The sequence below is a fragment of the Scardinius erythrophthalmus genome, assembly GCF_964197995.2.
Source record: "Scardinius erythrophthalmus genome assembly, chromosome: 2".
Lineage (NCBI taxonomy): Eukaryota > Metazoa > Chordata > Actinopteri > Cypriniformes > Leuciscidae > Scardinius > Scardinius erythrophthalmus.
In genome coordinates this window covers 58,117,630-58,134,306 of record NC_138222.1, presented here as the reverse complement: position 1 = coordinate 58,134,306, position 16,677 = coordinate 58,117,630, and the positions used below count along the sequence as shown (strand labels likewise).

Here is a 16,677-nt window from a genome sequence, read left to right as displayed (position 1 = left end):
ATGTGTATAGGCATATCAGATATAAGTTTAAATCATCCTGTTTACTTAATTACTTTACCAAAGCCTAGAAAAGTGCGCATGTATCTGTGCGTGCCGTGTGCACATACCGTTTTTTGCGCCGCCTATATATAGGCCTAGTTAATCATTTTTGTATAAATCCCGCCATATTTGGCTCGTCCCTATTGGAGTCAACCATTTACAAAAAACAGGGGAATATGAAAGTTTACGGTCTCAAATAAACTCACACCCTCCCTTAATCAACACCAAAAATAAATAAAAAATATAAAATTCATACCAACATCAATTAACATAAACCCAACAAAATTTCCCCACATTACACAACATACGTATAGGCTATGTAAGCTAGTAGCCAAACGTCCCAAGTGGCGCCAATATTGGTGAAGACCTGACAGTATAAATACCGGAAGCCCTCGATCATTACCAAGCGCGTTTTTATCTTGGTCTCCTTCGCAGTTCGCACCCGAAATCAGACGACACAAACTAACTGGTAATTATACTTAAATGTATGTTTATGCGGTGTGAGTTTATTATAGTGGGCGACGAATGTTGAATTTACGAGGCAAATTAAAATGTGTGTGTCAGAGCCAGTGCCAGTGCCATCCTGCCCCTCTTCACAAAATGTATTTGCACTCAGTTTTGCGGCTCTGGCCGTGCAGGGCAGATTCTGGGTCTTCGCATGATAAACATTTCGTAAGATTTGTTTTAATGGCTGAACACATCAGACACACTTTTGGTAGATGTCCTCTGTGCGTTATTCAGCCTGAGGGTGGCGCTCTAATGGTGATTGGCTTAGTACACACAACAAACGCATATAATGTCATCTTTTATAATTGCTTTAATGTAGTGTTTATTGCCTCCGAATGTTGTTTAGAATGTTGCAAGTTGTGTAGGAATCCCAGTGAGGAAAACCGTGTCATGTTCTCAGAGCAAACATTAAACAAACACCACAGACTAATGTATAACGTTACCAGGTTCACATGAGCTGCGATTGCTTCGCCCTGCCATTTTTGACCAGGTGTGGAAAACGCACAAATGACCGTTTTTGTTTTGTTGTTGAGGTTGTTAAACTGGGTGAGTAAAGTCAGTAAATTTTGGTCAATGCAGTAACATTATTATTATTAATTCTTTATTTCAGACCCATGGGTCCATATAAGTAACTTACAACATCCATAGACAAAAACAACATACATAATTTAAAATACATACAAGCTTTCTCTCCAATGCTTCCAGAAACAGGAAAAATACCTTGTTTCACTCAACACAATATTAAAGTCTCTTATGATACTATTTTTAGAATCATTCATCCGACATATGAAACTGTACATATACTTCCTTAAGACAGCATTCAACATGGGTATATTATTAGCCACAAACATTTGACTTGCACTTGACCACCTTGGGACCTTAAGTAAAATTCTAAGAGCATCATTATATGCTACCTGTAACTTTCTCATCTTTGCTTTAGAATATTTACACCACAGGTGGGCTATATAGAAAGAAGTACAGTATGCTCTGAATAGAGTTATTTTCACATCGTCTGAACACAGAAAACTTACGAGCCAGTATATTGGCTTGCCCATACAATTTACAGCACTGGCGCTGCACATCATCATCATCGTTTAAATCATCTTTAATGATGTGGCCTAGGTACTTTACTTTAGTTACTACATTTAAAACTTTATCATCTAGATATAAAGAAGGAAAGTTAATCTTTTGGTCCTCTTGGGTTTTAACAATCATGATTACACTTTTTAATATTAAATTTATGTCATGCTGCTTACCATAATTTGAGCAAATTCGAAGCAATTGTTGTAGGCCTACACTATACGGAGACATAATGACAACATCATCCGCATACATCAAATGATTAAAAATACTATCACCTATCAGACATCCAGTCTTACAGTCATTTAGCTCCACAGAAAGACCATCCATGTAGAGATTAAAAAGAAGGGGTGACAATAGCCCACCCTGCCGAACCCCATTTGTCATATAGAACGGTTCCGAAACGGAATTACCCCATTGTACTTTTAAGGTTTGATGTATATACCAAAATAGTAATATTCTTATAATATAAGGGGGAACTCCTCTTTCTTGTAATTTTAAAAAAAGCTTAGAATGATTTATTCGATCAAACGCCTTGGAAGCGTCTAAAAAAACACATAAAAACAGTGGAATTATGAGTATTATACTTACTAACTACTTCTTTTAATGAATATATGCATAGATCAGTGCCAAGCTTACTTTTAAAACCAAATTGGTTATCCGTAGTTATTAAATATTCTTTAATCCTATCCATGAGGATTTGCTCAATTATTTTAGAAAGCACACTTGCCAATGCAATTGGCCTGTAGTTTTCTGTCGCAGTTATTTTACCAGTTTTATCCTTAATAACAGGCAATAGTAATACTGTTGTCATGGAATCAGGTAACACAGCATGAGATAAAAAACCTGAAAAACACAAAGCAAGTAATACATTAACCCTTGAACTAGCGTGTTTCAAATGTTCAGCAGTTATTCGATCAGGACCGCATGCTTTATTCACAGCGAGTTTATCAATTGCGAACTTAACCTCATCAGGTGTAATAATCATATCGTCTTCATTCGACACATGACCAACTTCAAATTCTTCCCTCGCAACACAATTAAAAGGAGCTTCATAATGTTTTCTCCACAGGTTAACAATATTCTCGGCTCCAACAGCCCCATCAATACAAGTCGGCAGTGGTATTTTTCTGTTGTTAATAGCCTTAACTTCTTGCCAAAAGTCATAGCCATTATTTTGCTGCAAGTTCTTAGCCATTGAGTTTGCTCTCATGGTCAGCTCATTCCTTTTTATATATCGCAGAGCATATTTGAATTTCGCATTTGCCAGTTTCTTTTCCTCAAATTCTGGACCATACCTAGCTTTACCTGTCAAAACCCAGTTTTTAAAAGCAACTCTGGCCTTCAGATGTAATTCAGAAACAAATTCATTCCATCCGGCCCTAAAATTATGTTTTTTAACCCTTTTTTGACAGAAAGGTCAAGCAGTCCACGATTTCATCATACATCTTACATAGCTTTTCGTTATGCTTTGGATTCTTACAACCCGCATTGACACACACAATTGTCTCAGTAGGCACTTTTATATTGCTCAGCTTTTCCTCTGTCAATAATTTATATGTCCGAAGGTCATTTACTGTGAGTCTTGCCCAGTCTAATTTTCCACTTTTTATGGAGTTTTCACATTTAGTCATCTCAGGTAAACTTTCAACATTTAACATAATTGAAATTGGTATGTGATCTGTTGTAGCTAAGTCATATAATATTTCAAGTTTATCTAGGGAATCGTGAGCATCTGCTGTACATATACAGTGATCCAGCCAAGATGTTGTATTCCATGCCTCACTGATATATGTTAAGCTTTCTGCTGGCAATAGTATTTGACTGGAAAGAGCCAACTTGCTATCCTGGCAGAACCTGATTAGCTGTTGGCCAAACAAAGAAGTATTATCAGATATATCAGCGTTTAGATCCCCCATTATAAATATACTTGTACATACATTGTCTTTGATAAAAGCACTTATAAAAGCAAGCCTATTCATATATTCATCTTCATTTTGGCTGCATTCATATGGAGTATACACGTTCAGAATTACAAAAACCTTTTCATTATGCACCACTTTGATTGCGATACACCAGTCTACCTCTAGCCTTATCACAGTGATCAGAGGATCGTATTTCTTATGCCAAAAAATGGCCACACCCCCAGGTATTCTGCCACGCAATATTCTCATACTTAAGTCAGTTGTGGATTCACCAACTCCATGGAAATCATCATGCAAGGAATTAAGTTTATCTAGATCTTGTTTGGATAAAAACGTCTCTTGTAAACATAGAATGTCCGCTTTCTCCAAGAGTTTGTCAATAACAATCCGTTGTGCTTTATCACTCATATTCCGACCCAAGCGCAGCCCTCTGGAGTTATATGACAGTACTCTAAGATACTTGTTCATTCTCATGACTTCAAAGCCGTAGACGCAAGCGCCTCAGATGCCAACACCCTTCTTAAGCTACTAGTTGTTACTACATCCACTGGGCCTGCATTTGCCCTGGGTTTGCGTGGCTCAAAAAATCGACGTACAAATACTCCATGAGGCCAAATCTGTGGCTCATATACATCTTCCACCTTATCACATTCAACAGTTACTTTAAAGGAGCTATATCGATTCTGAGCAGTGTCCATCTTTTGGCAGGTAACATCATGATGGAGTTTTTCCTTCAAATAATTAGTCAGTGTCTCAGCGTCAAGATCAGGCAAAAACTTTGTGGCAAACACTCACCCGCTTTGTTTTCACTGCTTGTATATTCCCCTCAGGGCAAGTTCCAACAATACCGTATGGCTTCTTGCCTCTTGATTGATTTAGACGGGGTCTTGGTTGTGCAGTCGCGTCCTCACTCACATGTTTCAGCCGGCGACCCTCCTTCACCACACGGCTCCATGCAGGCGACACAGCCAAGTTCCCCGAGTTCACCTCCGTCGCACTATCCACTACAGCGACATCCAGATCCAACGTCCCAGTCAACGGCACAGCCCTCAGCCCACTCTGAGTCGGGGCCTCCTCCTCTCCAAACCGGGTGGCAGTCGCCGTCACACCACTCGCTCTGCCCAGCTCAGGCCATCCACAATCCGAGGACACACGACGCACCTCCCGGAGTCCACTCCGGGTCGGCTCCATGTCACACCGGGAAAAGGGCACGTCCCCCCCTCCGCCAGGTTCAGATTGTTCAATCACGCATAGTCGTTGGTTTATCCCTGCCGTGACAAGCCGAAGATCTTCACAGATATTAGTCTGCATAGACATGGCCTGTTTCATATCAGAGATATCCGAGCTTAAATGCTCAATTTTCCCAATCAGGCAGGAAATATCAAGGCTATTGAAAGTAACCGGTGGTAGATCGTCTAGGTAGTGTGACACAAAACGAGGTATGTTTTCACCTGCCTCGTTAAGCAGTTTTAAACAGCTCTTGACATTGTTCACATCTTTTTGCGGACCCTTATGTGCCACACAGCGTTGAGAGGAACTAGGGCAGAGATCAAAGAACTTTTTTAGAGTTCTCAATCCATTCCGTCCCAAAGTGATTCACAGCCAATAAAATGATGTCATCCTGGTTCAAAGTCTTCATCTTAATAGCGAGAAAGTTTAAAAATACATCCTCCACTATTACTTGTCCATCTGTAGCCGTGTATATTACTGGTTTAATTCGAGATTTACTCAAAGCACTGGGTGCATTCCTGCCACATGCACCCGCCATCTTGACATACCTTAACTAGCATTTTCGGGTACAGGAAAATTCTAGAGTGCCCGCCCACTGATCTTCAACATGTTTTATGCTAAACAATACTTTTTAACTATGTATATTTTACTATGATAAAAAGGTTATCCTATAAGGGAAGGTCGCGACAAGGACTCCTTTACGGCATTACCATAATAACTAAAGGTATTATACTATTTTGAATAAAGGTAAAAATGCTTAAACACTAACTTTAGATACTTGGTTTTAATAAGTTAAACATTAATAGCCTTGTTAATTAACGAGCCAAATTGTCTAATTAGTTATTTTGCATGTTTGCCTCTTCAGACACAGTAATTACTTCAAGACCCAAAATGAATGGGTCAGTTAAGAAAGAAATTCTTAAAACCTGGGTTGGGAAACACTGCAATTAATTATAAAGCTAATGCTTATTCTGTTCTGTATTTTTCAGATTGATTTAATCCAAAGATGTCCCACCCAACAACTCTTCAACTAGTTGGAGCAAGCGGAGGTGGTGGATTCTCATTGACTGGTGAGCACAACGGTGCCAGATTAGAGAAGATCGGCGTCTGGCTGGGAGAATGGCAGGTGAAGGCTGTCAAGGTTTGGCTTACAGACGGGAGAGTTCAAGTTTTTGGAGATCCAGCCGGACCGTATCAAGAGTTCCATTTCCAGGCTGGTGAGTGTTTCACCTCACTGTCCCTGTGGGACAACGGAGAGGGAACGCGTCTTGGAGCCATTAAATTCCAGACCAACCTGAGGAGAGGTTTTTTTGCAAAGATGACACGGTCGGATTTAAAAACCGAATATCCCATTTATGTCGGCTCTGGATTTTGTTTGGGAGTTGTAGGAAAATGTGGGTTAGACATTGACAGCATTGGATTCATGTTCCTCAATGCAGTTTAATCCGAAGTTCTCACCAGTTTCAACTATCCCACTATACACCAACTGATACCACAGGTTACTGCAGAAGGAATCAAATCCATCTCTTACAGGAACGACGACTCCAGCACTCAGAAGCAAAGTTGAAACCTCAAAGAAAATAACCAACAAATCGTCATGGTCTGTGAATGAAAGTTTAACATCAACATTTTGTCTGGAATTGAAGGCTGGGATTCCAATCTTTGCAGATGTTACAATGGGACTCGGTGTCACTGTTTTCAAATGATCTTATTGTACCAGGACACAAATATTTATATAGCTTCATACCTTGTGTAATCACTTTAAAATGATATCTAGAAACTGATTCTGTAATGTTTTAATGACATTTAATTAAAGACAATTTATTAACTTGTTGCAAGCAATGTTCCCTCTAATTGTTTCTAAAACATTCCTAATACCAGAACTGAACATACACACAATAGTGGTTACTTAATTGTAACTTTAAAGGAATAGTTCACTTATTCTGTGGCATAAACAAGCTTAATCAACTGTCTGGTTACAACATTCTTCAAAATATAGTCTTTTGTGTTCCGCAGAAGAAATTCATACAGGTTTGAAACAACTTGAGGGTGTCTATAAAGTGAACTCTTCCTTTAATGTGCTTTTTCTATTTGATTTGACCCTTGATGTTACCTAATGACGGAAAACAATTAGTTTGTCCAGTTGTTTACAGTCCTTTTTCTAATACTATACTTTTTTTTATTATTATTAAATCTCATGCAGAGTATAGTTAAATTCTTCATTTCAAAAAAGTTACACTGAGATGGTTTGAACAACCATATCAAGATGATCTAATCGTCCTTGAAATCCATGCATGCACAAATCTATTTAAACTTAAGTATTCTGGGTTTGTGCAATACACTTGTGATGGGTGTGTAATTGTAAATTATTCAGAGACCATTCTGTGCCCATCTGTTATTTACACTGAATCTATACTCTTATGTTTTAAATTACATTTTATTTGTCCTGTCTTGGCATGTGACGGCATAACGTTTTCAAATCATGATAGAAAGCTTTTGTCACGGTATAAAGGTATTCTCACTGTATTGAATTGGATTATTAAAAAGTTGTAAAGAAACTACTTTCAGTTCTCTTCTCAATAAGTTAACTTTTTTTTAATTTTTAATTATTTTAATACAGTGCCTATAGGGTTAAAAAATTCGGTGGGACAGCATTCGGCTGATTATTATTCACACGGAAGTATTTTAAGAGTTCTGCTTTTTAGAACACAATTTAAAGCGGAATAAGCTAAGCAATCCTGGCTGTAGTTAAAACATTAAAACAGCATGCCACCGGAAACGTGTTCAAAAGCAGCGCATTCTACACATTTTTTTGTAACTTTTGGATATACCTACTTATTTCATGAAAGTTCAGTAGGCTACTTAACTCATTTAATGAGAGTGGCATATTTAATCTAAATGTGTATAGGCATATCAGAAGTTTAAATCATCCTGTTTACTTTACTTTGTTCACCAATAGCCTAGAAAAGTGCGCATGTCAAGTCATCTTCATTTATATAGCGCTTTTAACAATGTAGATTGTTTCAAAGCAGAGATATACGTATAATTTATGGTAACAGAGATTGTTTTGGCTTTATAGCGGTTCTTTAATAAAGTTAATTTCCAGCTAAAGTTAGTTTTGATTGATTCGCTTCCGTCGCAACGATCATTTGTTATTAAATTAGGGGCCGCTAAAATGACACCATTCCCTCTACACAGACTTTAAACGCGAACTTGTGATAAACGCTGATGGCGTTCACATGCGCATTAAGAATTGGTTCTATAGTTATTTGCGTTTGAATATGTGCACAGGTTTGGAATTCCCTACAAACCAAGACTAAGCAAAGTAATGATGCCTTATAAAATTTTGATACAGAATTTTATTTTATTTTATTTTATTTAGTTACTTCGGGGTAGATACGTGAAACGAATTTCCCGAAAACATTTTATCTGTGGTAAAGTGATCCTCCATCGGGAGAGACTAGTTGGCACTTTGGCACTTCAGCACTGCGTTGTCATCGGGTCCAGGCAAAGACCCTTCATCAGGGTCAGGGTATATTCTGGCAGATCTGGATACGGCCTGGATCCAGCCTGGATCTATGCGTAGATTTGCAGTAGCACCTCGATGCAGTAGGCCTACACGAGATCCGGGGGGCGGAGTTGGATCCAGATATAAGGGGTGGAGATTAGTAGGTTTAGGGGTGGGTTTAGGGATTAAGGGGTGGAGATTAAGGCTGTCACTTTTTATTCGATATTCGAATATGCAATCGAACATGACGTGAAATATCCGTAACCGAACTATAAATAGACTATCCGGTTTTTAAACTGCCACGTGAAGCGCATTTCTTACGTTTATTTTTATTTTAATGCTTCCATCTAGTCCAGAAGAGGGCGCTCTAGACGTATTGTAGCGTAGGTAAGCCATGATCAAATCAAGCGAATAATACCAATAGTTTTTTTTTTTGAAAATGGAAGACAACAAACCGAACGGACAGTCTGAGCGGGCAATTACAACCCCAGCGCATCTTAAAAGTAGTGTCTGGAAACATTTTGGGTTCTACACCATAGACGGTAAAATAACTGCAAAAGATAAAGTAGTTTGCCGAATTTGCAAAAAACGCTTTATTTATACATCATCCACATCCAATCTGCGCGCTCACCTGTCGAGTAACCATCCAAAGGAGGCAGCCGAGTTAGAGAACCAGCAGACGGCCAGAGCATCGGGCGTCCAGCAAAGTATGACTGCATACTTTAATGCACAACCGGTCGGCGGCACCTTGTCAGATGCACGAGTAAAGGCTATCACCGATAAGATGGCAAGATTTATTTGCAGGGATATGAGACCCATAAGCGTAATTTCGGGAGACGGGTTTCAGGACCTCATAATGGAACTGGAGCCCCGATACAAAATTCCATGTCGCACCACAATGTCAGCCCGCATTGTAAAGTTGTATGACACCACACGAGAAAACATTAAGACCATATTGCAAGGCAAGAAACTCGCTCTAACTACAGACGGGTGGACATCACTGGCCACACATGCTTATGTGACAATCACAGCGCACTTCATTTCAGACACATGGGAGCTAGAGGATTACGTTCTTTGCACGAAAGAGCTAAGGGGAAGTCACACAGCTGCCCATGTCGCAGAGAGCATCAGCAACACCCTGGACGACTGGGATATATCCCGTGAAGCAGTAATAGCGGTCACCACAGACAATGCGCAGAATTATGTGAAAGCCGTACGCGATTTAAGCCTTATACATGTACCTTGTTTAGCACACACGCTAAACCTAGCCGTGCGCAAAGGACTAGAGGTGAGGGCTATTGATACTGCCCTTTCTCGCCTTAAACAGACAGCAGCTCATTTTGGTAAGTCTCCTGCTGACTGCTGCCTGTTGGAGGCAAAGCAGGAGCTTCTCGGATTAAAAAAGGAGAGACTGATAAATGACTGCGTCACGAGATGGAACACAACGTATGACATGATCTGTCGTGCCGCCGAACAGCAAGCAGCCGTGGCCGCGGTCATTTTTGAAAAGAAAATGTCCCACTTGGAACTCAGCACTTCGGAGTGGTCTGTGGTTGAACAATTAAAAGACACACTGAAACCTTTCAAAATTGCAACTCAGGCCCTCTCCACCGATGCCTATCCTACGGCATCCGCCGTCCTCCCTCTACAACATGTTATGCTCTCTCAGCTGACTGCTCCAAACGCAACACAGAGAGCTGCTGTCAAAGAAATGAAAGGTAGGCGTGTCTTTTCCTTATTTCTTTTAGCACAGGCTAAAATAATGCTTAACATTAACGGTCTAATTTCCCAAGCCTATTAATATAACATATCGAAATATAACAACAACAGATTCAGAGTCATAATCATAATTTTTTTTATTATTATTATTTCCTTCATAGCGAGGATGGTTGACAATTTAAAACCGCGCTACAGTGAAAACAACACAGAATGGATGCTTCTCAATAAAGCGGCCCTTCTAGATCCGCGGTTCAGCCGCTTGGTTCACCTTTCGCCTGAGCAGAAACGCCTCGTAATTGAAAGCTTTTCTCAGGAGCTGAATGAAGCTGAGAGTGAGACCGACGGCGACTGTGTGCAAGAGAGGGAAGACGTGGCTCCGGCTTTAGGTGCCATGGGAAACTTGTTTGGGGACATGTATAAATCGATCGACTCTGCCACACGCAACAGTAATGGCATCACAGAGCTTAAAAACTACATGGCTGAACCAACTCTCCCCGCAGACAGCAACACGCTGCATTGGTGGAGAGACACAGGCTGCAATAAATACCCACTTCTCTCAAAACTGACGCGCAAATACCTGTGTGTGCCAGGCACGTCTGTGCGCTCCGAACGTGTGTTCTCCACCGCGGGGAACATCGTAAATAAAAAAAGAGCCTCACTTGATCCAGATCAAGTTGACAGACTGGTGTTTCTAGCAAACAACATTAAGAAATGAATAAGACTTAGGCTAGGCTGCTGTTTAAGTTGTCACGTTGTTTGTGCCTTCTCCTCTGATTCGTTTTTTTTTTTTCATGTAGCCTATGTTGTAAGTGGCTATAGTATGAATAATGGCACTTCATAGTTCATATAAGTTTGTAACCTGCTGTTTCAAACATTAAGTAAAAAGTTTATGACTGTCAGAATTTTTGATTAACTGTTGTTTTTTATGACTGCGCTGTTGTGGTTCATTTCACTGACTTACTGATGTTAATAAATTCGTTATTGAGTCTCCGTTACGTGTTTTTTTTCCTGCGGGCGGGCGGGCGGGCGGGGGGTGGGGGTGGGGGTTACGGGCACGTGGATATTCGGTTATAATCCGGTTACATTGTGTGATATTCGATATCCGTTCGAATTTGATTTTTCTCAAAAGTGACAGCCCTAGTGGAGATGGGTAGGTTTAGGTATATGTAAGGTGGGAGGAGTCGGATCTGGATCCGACTCCTCCCCGTGGATTTCATGTTCCGCAGTGAGGACCATCTAGATTTGCGCCGCCTATAGGCGTTAATAATTTTTTGTATAAATCCCGCCAGATTTGGCTCGTCCCTATTGGAGTCAACCATTTACAAAAACCATGGGGAGTATGAAAGTTTACGTCTCAAATAAACTCGCACCCTCCCATAATCAACACCAAAAATAAATAAAAATATAAAATTCATACCAACATCAATTAACATAAACCCAACACAATTTCCCCACATTACACAACATATAGGCTATGTAAGCTAGTAGCCAACCATTCCAGGTGGCGCCAATATTGGTGAAGACCTGACAGTATAAATACCGGAAGCCCTCGATCATTACCAAGCGCGTTTTTATCTTGGTCTCCTTCGCAGTTCGCACCCGAAATCAGACGACACAAACTAACTGGTAATTATATTTACATGTATGTTTATGCGGTGTGAGTTTATTATAGCGGACGAATGTTGAATTTACGAGGCAAATTAAAATGTGTGTGTCAGAGCCAGTGCCATCCTGCCCCTCTTCACAAAATGTATTTGCACTCAGTTTTGCGGCTCTGGCCGTGCAGGGCAGATTCTGGGTCTTCGCATGATAAACATTTCGTAAGCTTTGTTCTAATGGCTGAACACAGCAGACACACTTTTGCTAGACTAATGTCCTCTTTGCGTTATTCAGCCTGAGGGTGGTGCTCTAATTGTGATTGACTTAGTACACACAACAAACGCATATAATGTCATCTTTTAGAATTGTTTTAATGTAGTGTTTATTGCCTCCGAATGTTGTTTAGAATGTTGCAAGTTGTGTAGGAATCCCAGTGAGGAAAACCGTGTCATGTTCTCAGAGCAAACATTAAACAAACACCACAGACTAATGTATAACGTTACCAGGTTCACATGAGCTGTGATTGCTTCGCCCTGTCATTTTTGACCAGGTGTAGTTTTGTTGTTGAGGTTGTTAAACTGGGTGAGTAAAGTCAGTAAATTCTGGTCCAATGCAGTAACATTAAATAGCATTTTTGGGTACAGAAATTCTAGAGTGCCTGCCCACTGATCTTCAACATGTTTTACACTAAACAATACTTTTTTTTGTGAACGATATGTATATTTTACCATGATAAAAAGGTTATCCTATAAGATAAGGGAATGTCACGACAGGTAGGACTCATTTACGGCATTACCATAGTATTTAATAGTATAATACCTTTAGTTATTATTTTAGAATAAATGTAAATGCTTAAACACTGACTTTAGATCCTTGGTTTTAATAAATGGAACATTTAATAGCCTTGTTAATTAAATACAAAATAGAGTTGTATTTGGTTTATTTTTATGTACTGTTATATAACCAATAAGATATGACATTAAGTGTAACTGGGACATGAATTTTCTAATTATTTATTACAAACAAACAAAAACTGTGAGGACTTTTCTGTCTCATTCCAGAGCACCACTGCACACCGTGTTGAGAGAACAATGTTTTTCTAGTGGCCATGACTAATGTTGAGGAGTCACGGGACATGCACTGTGTTGAGAATTCATTCCCGAGAACGCTTTGTAGCCGTGCCAAACTATAACTTTAACCATTCTAAGAACTGTTTGGCCTGACAGTGGAAAAGCTGCTAATGTTTCCCAACCCTGTTCCCAGAGCCAAATTGTCTAATTGGTTATTTTGCATGTTTGCCTCTTCAGACACAGTATACACTTAAAGACCCAAAATGAATGGGTCAGTTAAGAAAGAAATTCTTAAAACCTGGGTTGGTTTAAAGCTGATGCTAATTCTGTTCTGTGATATTTTTCAGATTGATTTAATCCAAAGATGCCCCACCCAACAACTCTTCAACTAGTTGGAGCAAGCGGAGGTGGTGGATTCTCATTGACTGGTGAGCACAACGGTGCCAGATTAGAGAAGATCGGCGTCTGGCTGGGAGAATGGCAGGTGAAGGCTGTCAAGGTTTGGCTTACAGACGGGAGAGTTCAAGTTTTTGGAGATCCAGCCAGACCGTATCAAGAGTTCCATTTCCAGGCTGGTGAGTTTTTCACCTCACTGTCCCTGTGGGACAACGGAGAGGGAACGCGTCTTGGAGCCATTAAATTCCAGACCAACCTGAGGAGAGGTTTTTTTGCAAAGATGACACGGTCGGATTTAAAAACCGAATATCCCATTTATGTCGGCACTGGATATTGTTTGGGAGTTGTAGGAAAATGTGGGTTAGACATTGACAGCATTGGATTCATGTTCCTCAATGCAGTTTAATCTCCAGATCTCATCAATTTCAACTATGCCACTATCCACCAACTGATACCACAGGTTACTGCAGAAGGAATCAAATCCATCTCTTGCAGGAACGACTCCTCCATCACTCAGAAGCAAAGTTGAAACCTAAAAAAAAAAATAACCAACAAATCGTCATGGTCTGTGAATGAAAGTTTAACATCAACATTTAGTCTGGAAGTGAAGGCTGGGATTCCAATCTTTGCAGATGTTACAATGGGACTCAGTGTCACTGTTTTCAAATGATCTTATGGTACCAGGACCTAAATATTTATATAGCTTTATATCTTGTGTAATCACTATAAAATGATATTTAGAAACTGATTCTGTAATGTTTTAATGACATTTAAAGACCATTTATTAATTTTTTTTTTTTGCAAGCAATGTTCCCTCTAATTGTTTTCTTGCTGCACAAAACATTTCTTTATTGGGTGGACATTTTAACAACCTGAGCAAAAACATTCCTAATACCAGAACTGAACATGCACACAACAGTGGTTACTTGGTTGTAACTTTAAAGGAATGGTTCACTTATTCTGTGGCATAAACAAGCTTAATCACCTGTCTGGTTACAACATTCTTCAAAATATAGTCTTTTGTGTTCAGCAGAAGAAATTCATACAGGTTTGAAACAACTTGAGGGTGAGTCTATAAAGTGAACTATTCCTTTAATTAATGTGCTTTTTCTATTTGATTTGACCCTTGATGTTACCTAATGATGAAAAACAATTAGTTTGTCCAGTTGTTTACAGTCCTTTTTACTAATACTATTTTTTTTTTTTTAATCTCATGCAGAGTATAGTTAAATTCTTCATTTCAAAAAAGTTACACTATAGTGAACTATTCCTTTAATGTGCTTTTTCTATTTGATTTGACCCTTGATGTTACTTGATGATGGAAACAAACGATTATCGTTTGTCTAGTTGTTTACAGTCCTTTTTACTAATTCTTATACCAAGTGAGTTATTTTTTTTTTTTCAATTAAATCTCATGCAGAATATTTAAATTATTCATAATTTCAATCTGAATAAAGAACAAAGTAGTTACACTGAGATGGTTTGGACAACCATATGTTTTTGAACAGTCAATTATTGGTTACAGACAGTATAAAACCATCAAAAAGATCTAATTGTCCTTGAAATCCACACATGCACAAAATCTATTTAAACTTGGGTATTCTGGGTTTGTGCAATACACTTGTTATGGGTGTGTAATTGTAAATGATTCAGAGTAACCATTCTGTGCCCATCTGTTATTTACACTTAATCAAGCTACTCTTATGTTTTAAATGACATTTTATTTGTCCTGTTTAGGCATGTGACGGCATAACGTTTTCAAATCATGATAATAGAAAGCTTTTATAACAGTATAAAGGTATTCTCACTGTATTGAATTGGATTATTAAAAAGTTGTAAAGAAACTACTTTCAGTTCTCTTCTCAATAAGTTAACATTTTCTTCAAGAAGTTGGCATTCCTGTAGCTCATACAATGCAATAAACAGGTCATAGGTTCAATTTCCAGTTAATGCATGAATGCATTACATGCTTTCAATAAGTTGCTCTGGATAAAAACATCTGACAAATGCATAACAAAAAGAACCTTCAACGTTTAAATACAATACACAATAGAAATCTATGAAGTAAACAAATGTTTCAAACAGCTTAAAGTGCAAAAGAACACAACTTAAGAACAATAATAAAGAATCAGAAAATGTATCTAGATAAATTTGCATTTTCATCAAACTGGTCTCCTACATTCCTTCCACGCTTCTCATCCATGTTGTTTATATCAGAGCACACATGCCACTTTTCTGCTGCATACACCCAGTATTGAAATCCACCAAAGTAAATCCACCGGCTAATTACTCTTCGACAGCGAAGTCATAGATCAGTGGGAGGGGAGATGCATAGATAAGCAAGGAGAGAAGTTTGGGCAAGGCGGTCATACACTCTTTTTCTGAAATCTTCTCTCCATATAAGTGAGTTTTATTGGTGTTTGATCTCAGCTTTTTTCTTAGCAGGAAAAACTATTTACAGTTTAGTTTTGTTCATGGACTTTTGGTTTGTTCATTGTCACATGTTTTCTTGTTCAGATCCCCGCCACTCATCTATGGCCCTGTCCCAAATGGCACACTCCGGACTTGTGGACTTCCTCAGAGTCCACACTTTGGTGACGTCATGTAGTGCAGACCTATAGGGCCCTTGGCGCGAGTCCACGAGGGCGCATTGAGAGGTATTTTTGGGATAGACTCGATCAGCACGCCGGAAATAACGGCCTGGTTGTTGTTGGACAGGAGAAATCACATTTTTGTGCTCCGACGTCTTATCTCCATGTCAACTACACAGCCTAATTTTACAGTTCTATATTTTGAAATTGTGCATATCACCTGGGCATTAGACAATAGATATATCATGCTTATTTAAATGATGTATACAGTTGTACATAATAATACATAATGTTCCATTTGAACTAAGATTACAATTTTAAACCATAATGAAAATGTGCATGTGTTTCAGATGAATTTACAGGTTTCAATATTCATACTATGTTTAGCCTACATATGACTCAGTAAAGCCCTGCCATTCGGTTCTATTTATTTAATGAATCATATTGCGATCGTATTATTAAACGCGCTATTATTTTAACCACTGGTCGATGACCATAATGTTTGTATAAAATGTAGGTAACAACTGGTAAAATGTACATTTAGGTCATAAAAACCGTAATATTTTCTTCTCAGCCATGTCAACAATTATCCGTGAGTGAAATCTCCTCCTATCTGTTGTCTGATTGGCCTTTCGCAAGGATTCCTATAGTTAAAGTGCGTGGAGCCTGCTTCTATGCGGGCTTCGTGGAAGACCGCTTCAAGGGTACAAAAGGGGCGCTGCTGAGCACACCTCAGAGCGGTAAAATGCTGAATGGGACGGCCTACGGACTCGTAGACTCAGCGAGCACGCGCAATTCAAGTCCACGAGACCGAAAGTCCGCATGAAGTGCGGCATTTGGAACAGGGCCTGTCATTCATCACCGTCATTATTAGTTCATATGTGTCAGCTGTGTGTAAATAATCATCCTCGTTTGAGTTCACTACTTAAAGGTCCCGTATTATGCCCCTTTTCACAAGATGTAAAATAAGTCTCTGATGTCCCCAGAGTGTGTATGTGAAGTTTCAGCTCAAA

General features: G+C 39.2%; 1 protein-coding gene and 1 pseudogene across 2 annotated transcripts; both read left to right on the top strand.

Moving 5' to 3' along the window:
• The first annotated feature begins 447 nt into the window (after positions 1 to 447).
• Positions 448 to 6,495, top strand: LOC308682663 (aerolysin-like protein; annotated as a pseudogene). The gene is made up of 2 exons (XR_014032229.1): positions 448 to 508; positions 5,771 to 6,495. The product of XR_014032229.1 is annotated as an aerolysin-like protein (transcript).
• Positions 6,496 to 8,718: 2,223 nt separating this feature from the next.
• Positions 8,719 to 10,998, top strand: LOC308684923 (E3 SUMO-protein ligase ZBED1-like). Its single transcript, XM_081356297.1, has 2 exons — positions 8,719 to 10,007; positions 10,170 to 10,998. Exons 1-2 carry the CDS (start codon positions 8,729 to 8,731, stop codon positions 10,721 to 10,723), a joined length of 1,833 nt encoding a protein of 610 aa, XP_081212423.1. The 5' UTR covers positions 8,719 to 8,728; the 3' UTR covers positions 10,724 to 10,998.
• The last annotated feature ends 5,679 nt before the right edge of the window (positions 10,999 to 16,677 follow it).